Source organism: Abramis brama (genome assembly GCF_963993115.1).
Source record: "Abramis brama genome assembly, chromosome: 1".
Taxonomy (NCBI): Eukaryota; Metazoa; Chordata; class Actinopteri; order Cypriniformes; family Leuciscidae; genus Abramis; species Abramis brama.
The window spans coordinates 33,576,047-33,585,194 of NC_139963.1; the positions used below are offsets into that span (position 1 = coordinate 33,576,047).

The 9,148-nt window shown below is 37.5% G+C and overlaps 1 protein-coding gene across 2 annotated transcripts; it reads right to left on the reverse strand.

The window, feature by feature from the left end:
* Window positions 1-459: 459 nt before the first annotated feature.
* Window positions 460-8,894, reverse strand: rac3a (Rac family small GTPase 3a). 2 transcript variants are annotated; one of them, XM_084087043.1, is made up of 6 exons: window positions 8,731-8,894; window positions 6,843-6,914; window positions 6,611-6,728; window positions 2,367-2,429; window positions 2,107-2,266; window positions 460-2,012 (listed from the first exon to the last, which is right to left on the reverse strand). In XM_084087043.1, exons 1-6 carry the CDS (start codon window positions 8,763-8,765, stop codon window positions 1,882-1,884), a joined length of 579 nt encoding a protein of 192 aa, XP_083943169.1. In that variant the 5' UTR covers window positions 8,766-8,894; the 3' UTR covers window positions 460-1,881. The 2 variants fall into 2 exon arrangements, with proteins under 2 accessions (XP_083943169.1, XP_083943170.1); XM_084087044.1 differs by having other exon boundaries at window positions 8,709-8,855.
* Window positions 8,895-9,148: the final 254 nt, after the last annotated feature.

Genomic DNA, 9,148 nt, shown 5'->3' on the forward strand with positions numbered 1-9,148 from the left:
AATATTAATTCAGGTCAGGATAAAAACATATTTACACATTCTAACATGATTGGCTGGTTTTATACAAACCGACCAACATAACCTGGCTCCAAAAGCAAACATAAAACATTTTTTTTTAATACAATTTTTAAAGAAATCGTTACTGTAAACGGTAGCCTATATTCAGTTGGTGAAAATGAGTATGTTAAATACAATTAGATGTTTAAAATAATAATGTTGTTAAATACAGTTTTAATTATAATTTGTCACGTTTATTTTGTATTATATTTGTAATGTGTTTTTGTGTAAAGTCATAATTTTGTTATAATACAGTTATGATCTCTCAGTTATGATACAGTTATGAAATTTGCAATGGTTACTATTTCCTATTTGTGATTGGTTTTTGGTGAATTGTATTAAGACCACATAATAATAGTAAGTGGAATTAACAATTAAAAAACAAAATCATACAAAAATGTATTTATTTTTGTATTTTTTAATTTATATATAATAACAAGTGAGATATCAATTATATTTTGACCACTGAACTAGGAAATGTCCCCCGTTTCCTTTTCAGAAATCTGGTCACCTTAGTTTAAGTGTTGGTTATGTCTGGTTATGTAAGGGATATTGTACAATCAGCCGATCATTATCGAGTTTCTTATATTCCCCTAGAGGGGTTTATTTTCATATAATGACCGGTTGGCTGTACATTATCTTGTTACACAGTTTCTTATCAAATGAATGAAAGGCCATAGCCACAACCATCCCTTCAAAATGATGTCACACTCATACTGGTTTATTTTATGGCAAGAACTGATTATATATGTGCCAGTGGTTTAATTTTCAGCCATTAGTTCAATAAAAACAAAAATGCCTAATGCTAATAACAAAACATAAATGTTCAAATGGCACACATAGACACATTTCTATCTCGAAATTGAAATATTAATCATTTAGAGGTAAAATAACATTTCAAAGAAATATCTGAACACTTACAAGTGTTAAAACAATTTGACATGTTAGCCCTGCACAAAAATTAGAAATGGCACATTTCATCATGTTTCAAATATCAACACATATAAGAAAATGTTTAGCAAAAAAATATAAGACACAACGATGACTTTTAAACAAGACGTACAGCCTACAACACAAAATGATTTCCATTGCAAGTTGCAGTGTGTAGTCCATTAAACATTACAGCCAATTCTGAGTACAGTTTATTTTATATAGTATTCATTTTATTAACAGTATTTTATAAGCAAACAAATATTTCAGTGTGTATTATTTCTATCACTGTTTAATAAATCATAACATACAGTACATTCACAGTAAAACACAGGTACAGTATGAAATGTTTAACAGGCAATAAAAGCTGAAAGTAAAATACTTTAAAAAGAATGTATTTACCGTCACCCCTCAAGTAAGAGCACTGACTATGGCCACACATTTAACTCGCAAACGCTATTCACAATATCTTCTGACACATTCACAGATCCCACACGGGAAAAGTACCTGCAGATAAAATATGAATAGCCACAATTTCCACATGAAAAAAGCTCTGAAAAATGTAACATTTGTTGCAACAGGGCAAAGAACTTTACAGTTAGCTATGCTTGTTCTTTAGTAACTAATTATTCATTCTGATAGACATGCCATGGCCTTATGTCATTCTCTTCCAACATATTTTTGTTTTAAACCAACAATTTAAGGCAAAGTTTAATAATAACAAAGCAAATTTGGCATGTTGATGTATCTGTTACATCAGATATACCATGGAAATATAATGTCTGCAGTTCATCACCTCACAAGTTGGATTTATCTGTTCATAACAGCAGAGCTGAAGAGGAAGAAACCGCTGTTTACATGGCATATCAGTGAAGGAATTAGTTGTGGTGTTCCTCAAAATACAGTACACTTCTTGCCCCTCTTCTTTACAGGTGGAGGGCACAAAACAGCACGGATGGCCTCATCAAACACGGTTTTTAAACCCCGCTGAGTAAGAGCAGAGCACTCCAGATACTTCACAGCACCTACAAAGCCAAAGAATCCAATGAGCCAACTATACATGACACAAAGCCCCAAGGCAATAGTGAAACATCATTATAGCACCACAATCGTTCTTACCAATTTCTCTAGCCATGGCAAGTCCTTGCGGGTAAGTGATTGGAGCTAGTTTTTTATCCCGCAGTCGTTCAATCGTGTCTTTGTCATCCCGCAGATCAAGTTTAGTGCCCACAAGTATGATAGGGGTGTTTGGACAGTGATGGCGGACCTCAGGGTACCACTACAAAAAGAAATTTGGTTAACACAAGGCACCTAACACCTAGCGGATCTTGTTGAGGGATGTCTTTGAAAATATTTCGTATTCTTAGGTGGATCCTTACCTTTGCTCTTACATTCTCAAAGGAAGCAGGGCTCACCAGTGAGAAGCAAATTAAAAACACATCCTGCAGAAAGAAAAAGGAGGCTCTTTGTAAAAAATCATTGTCATCGATTATTCATTTCAGATTACATGGCACTATATGTAATCGTAGGCCTCGTCGACATGACAGCCATCGGCACAGATCCTCAGCAGAGACCACAAAAAACAGACAGGTCCTCTGCACAGACCTTATTGGCCAGCTTCGTCTCCATACTGGCATGATGAATCGCTCTTCGAGCAAAAGGAACTGGATGAATATTTTAATGCTATCTTAATCTGAATTCTGACTTGTAATCACACCATGTTCGTTCGTTGGCCAGAGGAGAACTTCATTAGTTGCACCAGGTGTGCTTGAGCTAGAACACATGAAATATCTGAACTGGCTAGGTTTGTTGAGTGTCTCGTTTGACTGCATGTTAGAAATAGGCTATGGCTAAGTCAAATCACTAAATGCTCCTAGAGACACTGTTGGAAGCATAGTTCGCAAGTTCAAAGTTAAAGGAAACGTGATTACGCTACCTGGACAGGGCAGGAAAAGGAAGCTATCAACGGCTGCAACCAGATTTCTCAGAAGGCAGGTTCAGAAAAACCCTCGAATGACTGCAAAAGACCTGCAGCAAGACTTGGTGGCAACAGGCACTGAGGTTTCAGCTTGCACAGTAAGACACGTACTAAATGCATACGGTTTCCATACCAGAACTCCAAGACGTACACCACTACTGACCCAAAAGCACAAGAAAAGTGCTCAAAATCATATAAATATGCCACAGGAGTTTTGGGATTGTGTTCTGTGGAGCGATGAAACAAAACTGGAACTTTTCGGCCCTGTGGATCAGCGGTATGTCTGGAGGAAGAAGAGTCTACAGTTCAGCATGGTGGGGGCTCGGTGATACTCTGGGGCTGCTTTGCATCCTCTGGCACTGGAAACCTGCAGCGTGTGGAAGGCAAGATGGATTCATTGAAATATCAGGAAATCCTAGGAGAAAACGTCACACCGTCGGTGAGGAAGCTGAAGCTTGGGCGTCACTGGACCTTCCAACAGGATGATCCCAAGAATACCTCAAATTCCACTAAGGTTTGGTTGCAGAAGAAGTCCTGGAATATTCTACAGTGGCCATCACAGTCATCTGACTTGAACCCCATAGAAAATCTCTGGTGGGATTTGAAGAAGGCGGTTGCAGCAGCAAACCCAAGAATATTACTGAACTGGAGGCCATTGCTCACGAGGAATGGGCTAAGATTCCTCAGAAACGCTGCCAGAAGCTGGTGTCTCTTTATTCATCTCATTTGCAGCAGGTCATAACAGCAATAGGGTGTTCTGGTAAGTACTAAAGATGCTTGCCATGAAGGGGTTGAATAATTTTGAGACTGTGGAAGTTATTAAAAGTTGCATTTTCAATTGAATTTGGGGAAACCACTTGACACATTTGTTGTGTTAAGCTATTTCAATTACTTTTGTTTGATTTGTTCATTGCAAACACTTGAAAGTCTGTAAATGTTGCCAATAAACCTGATTTACAATGGAGTTTGAATAATTTTGATTACAACTGTATGTTCACCAAGGCTGCATTCATTTGATCAAAAATACAGTACAAACAGTAATATTGTGAAATATTATTATAATTTAAAATAGCTGTTTTCTATTTTAATTTAATTAAAAATGTAATTTATTCTTGTGAATGTCTTTATCAGTATTGAAATATTATATAATGTAATATAATTTCAAAGGAACAATTTGTTTTAAATACAGTGAGGAAAATAAGTATTTGAACACCCTGCTATTTTGCAAGTTCTCCCACTTGGAAATCATGGAGGGGTCTGAAATTGTCATCGTAGGTGCATGTCCACTGTGAGAGACATAATCTAAAAAAAAAAAAATCCAGAAATCACAATATATGATTTTTTAACTATTTATTTGTATGATACAGCTGCAAATAAGTATTTGAACACCTGTCTATCAGCTAGAATTCTGACCCTCAAAGACCTGTTAGTCTGCCTTTAAAATGTCCACCTCCACTCCATTTATTATCCTAAATTAGATGCACCTGTTTGAGGTCGTTAGCTGCATAAAGACACCTGTCCACCCCATACAATCAGTAAGAATCCAACTACTAACATGGCCAAGACCAAAGAGCTGTCCAAAGACACTAGAGACAAAATTGTACACCTCCACAAGGCTGGAAAGGGCTACGGGGAAATTGCCAAGCAGCTTGGTGAAAAAAGGTCCACTGTTGGAGCAATCATTAGAAAATGGAAGAAGCTAAACATGACTGTCAATCTCCCTCGGACTGGGGCTCCATGCAAGATCTCACCTCGTGGGGTCTCAATGATCCTAAGAAAGGTGAGAAATCAGCCCAGAACTACACGGGAGGAGCTGGTCAATGACCTGAAAAGAGCTGGGACCACCGTTTCCAAGGTTACTGTTGGTAATACACTAAGACGTCATGGTTTGAAATCATGCATGGCACGGAAGGTTCCCCTGCTTAAACCAGCACATGTCAAGGCCCGTCTTAAGTTTGCCAATGACCATTTGGATGATCCAGAGGAGTCATGGGAGAAAGTCATGTGGTCAGATGAGACCAAAATAGAACTTTTTGGTCATAATTCCACTAAACGTGTTTGGAGGAAGAAGAATGATGAGTACCATCCCAAGAACACCATCCCTACTGTGAAGCATGGGGGTGGTAGCATCATGCTTTGGGGGTGTTTTTCTGCACATGGGACAGGGCGACTGCACTGTATTAAGGAGAGGATGATCGGGGCCATGTATTGCGAGATTTTGGGGAACAACCTCCTTCCCTCAGTTAGAGCATTGAAGATGGGTCGAGGCTGGGTCTTCCAACATGACAATGACCCGAAGCACACAGCCAGGATAACCAAGGAGTGGCTCTGTAAGAAGCATATCAAGGTTCTGGCGTGGCCTAGCCAGTCTCCAGACCTAAACCCAATAGAGAATCTTTGGAGGGAGCTCAAACTCCGTGTTTCTCAGTGACAGCCCAGAAACCTGACTGATCTAGAGAAGATCTGTGTGGAGGAGTGGGCCAAAATCCCTCCTGCAGTGTGTGCAAACCTGGTGAAAAACTACAGGAAACGTTTGACCTCTGTAATTGCAAACAAAGGCTACTGTACCAAATATTAACATTGATTTTCTCAGGTGTTCAAATACTTATTTGCAGCTGTATCATACAAATAAATAGTTAAAAAATCATACATTGTGATTTCTGGATTTTTTTTTTAGATTATGTCTCTCACAGTGGACATGCACCTACGATGACAATTTCAGACCCCTCCATGATTTCTAAGTGGGAGAACTTGCAAAATAGCAGGGTGTTCAAATACTTATTTTCCTCACTGTAGAAATCTTTTGTAACATTATAAATGTCTTTCCTGTCACTTTTGATCATTTTAATGCGTCCTAAAAAAATATTTTGAGCGGTAATGTACATTTTCATAGAAAGGGACAGAAGAAAGGTGGGGAATTCATATTTTCCAAAACCACTGTATATATTTGAACAAAGAAATAACTCAGCTACATGCCCAAATCCCACCCTAATGCTCAAAAGAAATATGATGTACATGCCAACTCAAAACAAAGCTAGTCTGTAGCAAAATATAATGAATTATTGGTTATATTTACAAAACAAAGAACAGGCAGAGCAAAAACAAGAGTCAAAAAACATGATGAGGCAACAGATATATTCTACAGTTTCTACTTAAGAGTAAAAATTATGAATGTTATGTAAGCCTGTTTCCGCCAAGGATAACTGCAAACTTTTATCTCACAATTCTGATTTTTTCTCTCACAATTGCAAGTCAAATTCTCACAATTAAAAAGTCAAATTCTGAAGAAAAAAAAGACTGACTTCATTTCTCAGAATTATGAGTTTATATCAATAAACTCTTGACAATTCTGACTTTATAACACGCAGTTGGAACTTTATATCACACAACTGCGAAATCACCAAATTCTGAGATAAAAAGTCTTAATTATCTTCTTCTTTTTTATTCAGTGGCGGAAACAAGTTTCGATAGAATGCAGTCCCAGTAATTAGTAAAAGAAAAATTAAATATCTTAACTGAAAAAAAACAAAAAAAACACCATTGTGTCAAAAAAGATAAAAATACATGCCTATACTCTGAGCTAAACTAGAAGATGATTATTGATAACTCAGGATTACAGAGCCAATAACAGAGATATTTAAGTACCGTTTGAGGGTATGAGAGTGGTCTAAGGCGATCATAGTCCTCCTGTCCTGCTGTATCCCAGAGGCCTAAGTTGACAGGTTTACCATCCACCATAACATTGGCAGAGTAGTTGTCAAACCTGAGGGTCACACAGATTTTTCAGAGCATTTCAGAAATACATACACAGAAGTAAACTGACACATACAGGCAGCAAAGGAATAATTCCCAGTTCAAGGTATCAAACTGTACTCACACTGTGGGAATATACTCTCCCGGGAAGGCATTAGTGGTGTAGCTGATGAGCAGACATGTCTTACCCACGGCACTGAAATACAAAAGATGCTAAGTGCTAAGTGTGACTGCAGCACTCAAGTCAAGTCAAGTGAGTTTATATGTAGAGATATACAAAGGAACGAAATGTCGTGCCTCACAGGACAACGATGTTCCATGTATAGACATATATAAATGCACATTGCCTATATTAAAAAGAGATAATCTAACAAAACATATAAACATATACTCTGAACGGTCATACTGAAGGTTCAAGGACTGCACATTCACAGCACATCAAGGAAACAATTGTGAAAAGTCCTTTAGTTAGTCATCCAGACATCACGTTCACTCCAGGGCTCGATGGCACGCTGGCAGCAGCTCTTTAACAGCGCTGTTTTCAAATGAACTGCCCCGCCGGATGAGGAGTGAATACAGGATGACAGCTTGTTGTCATGAAAAACACACACTCACATACAAAGAGCGTACACAGGAAATGCATTGGCGGGGTGACACTGAATAAGGAAAAGTGATAAAATTTAGGAGTAAGAGTGAGGAAGCGTGATAATAAAAGAGAGGGGAAAGAAGAAGTGAACAGGCCAAAATAACAATTATGTTTGAAGGCTGAGAAGCCCGGCTGTGAAATGTGGTTGCCCATTGCAAATGACAGAAAGCATGTATCATGAGACAGGGACTAAACCCTTAACAGTTGCAAGATCAACTGCATCAATGAAACAGCTTTTATTAATTAATTAATAAACTTTGAATTAAGCATAATTAACCAACACCATGATATAAATCCAAATCATATCAAATAGTATAGATAATAAACAGTTTGACTGATTTTTCTGCGCTTCTATCAGTCCTTCAATATAACTATTTATAATAACAATATCACCCAACAACAGCGTTGCAGCGCAGGTAAGTTAATTTAACATTTTGTAATTATTCATAATTTTACAGAACAGCTATTCATGCTCATGAATTGTTACAGAAATGGTATTGTAAGCTAAAATGTTAGTATTATTTAGCTATTGTTACAAATTCATAGTGCATATTTACATTCTACTGTTGTAGTCTAATCATTATCTAGATTATTCTTTCAAAATAAAGCAGTAAGAAAAAAACTGTTGCATAGTGATTATATGACCACTTAAATGTTAAAAAATAACGGTATAAGCAATGCTAAAAGAAATAACATTTCACTTGATCTCTACCAAATACCAATTGCAATGCACCTATTTGTTATTTCACTGTGGATTATCAACAAATGCAATTTTATGATGTGAAATTTTGCTCTCAGGTAAAAATAAAGGAAGAAAAAAAGAATGATGTGAAGATTAATAATAAAGTTCAGTCTCACGAGCACTTTATGATTTAGGGGAGTGGATCATTTCCAATCTAGAGCTCTATAGAGCACTATAGTGATGTAGGAGTAAAGCATGACATCATAGCGATTCCACGTACACGCGCATTATTTCTACGCTGTACGAGATCCCTTTAATATCCGTTTAATGCATTTTCTGCATGATTTACAATACATTGTCATACTACTTTAGTGTGAAAAACATCAATTGAAACATTGAAAAAACAGAGAAAACGCCTGAGCAGCATATATTAAACAAAACGGCCACCACCAGAGTCTGTGCTCATTACAATCTCATTTAAACGATGATGATGATAACACCTACAGTGTCTCGAAGAATGACAGTAATATTTATAATTATAAAATGATCAGTTTTGCCTGAGCTGAATCCACTCAACCGCTGTGCCAACCCAAAATCCCCAGCTCCTCGCAACAATTGCTTTTCTCCCAAAGAAACCACCGTACAAACACGAGCAATTTTACCATTTATTCTTCAACATCTTACCCGTCGCCGACAACAACACACTTGATGGCTTGCATTTGCAGTGCACGAGTAGTATCCGACGACAGAGGAATCTGTAGAAATAGCCTGAAATGTGATGTTGAGGTGCCTATATGCAGCAGCAGCGGTCGGTGGCAGTCGGGGGTCTTTCACGATACTTCCGAAAAAACACGAACAGAAGGTTCGTGCTTTTTCGGAAGACTCGTGAGGAGCCCATCTGCTTTTCTTCTCTCCTGTTCATTTTACTATTATGATGCGTCTGTGGAAATATTCATGTTATAGACAAAGTAAACGCTTCACATTAAAATGTAATTCTTCAAAACACGTTGTTACATCTTTAAAGAAACTGGAAATAGTGGATGTAAATGAGATTTGTAGACCAGTGACAGGGTTAAGAGAACAACACTGTCATTCCAGTACC

Bases quoted from the DNA above. Each gene is read 5' to 3' on its own strand.
- rac3a (XM_084087043.1), bottom strand. From the start codon at position 8,765: ATGCAAGCCATCAAGTGTGTTGTTGTCGGCGACGG. The intron at 2,267-2,366 runs GTAAGGATCCAC...TTCTTTTTGTAG, and splicing joins TTGAGAATGTAAGAGCAAAG to TGGTACCCTGAGGTCCGCCA. The intron at 2,013-2,106 runs GTAAGAACGATT...TTGGCTTTGTAG, and splicing joins TGCCATGGCTAGAGAAATTG to GTGCTGTGAAGTATCTGGAG.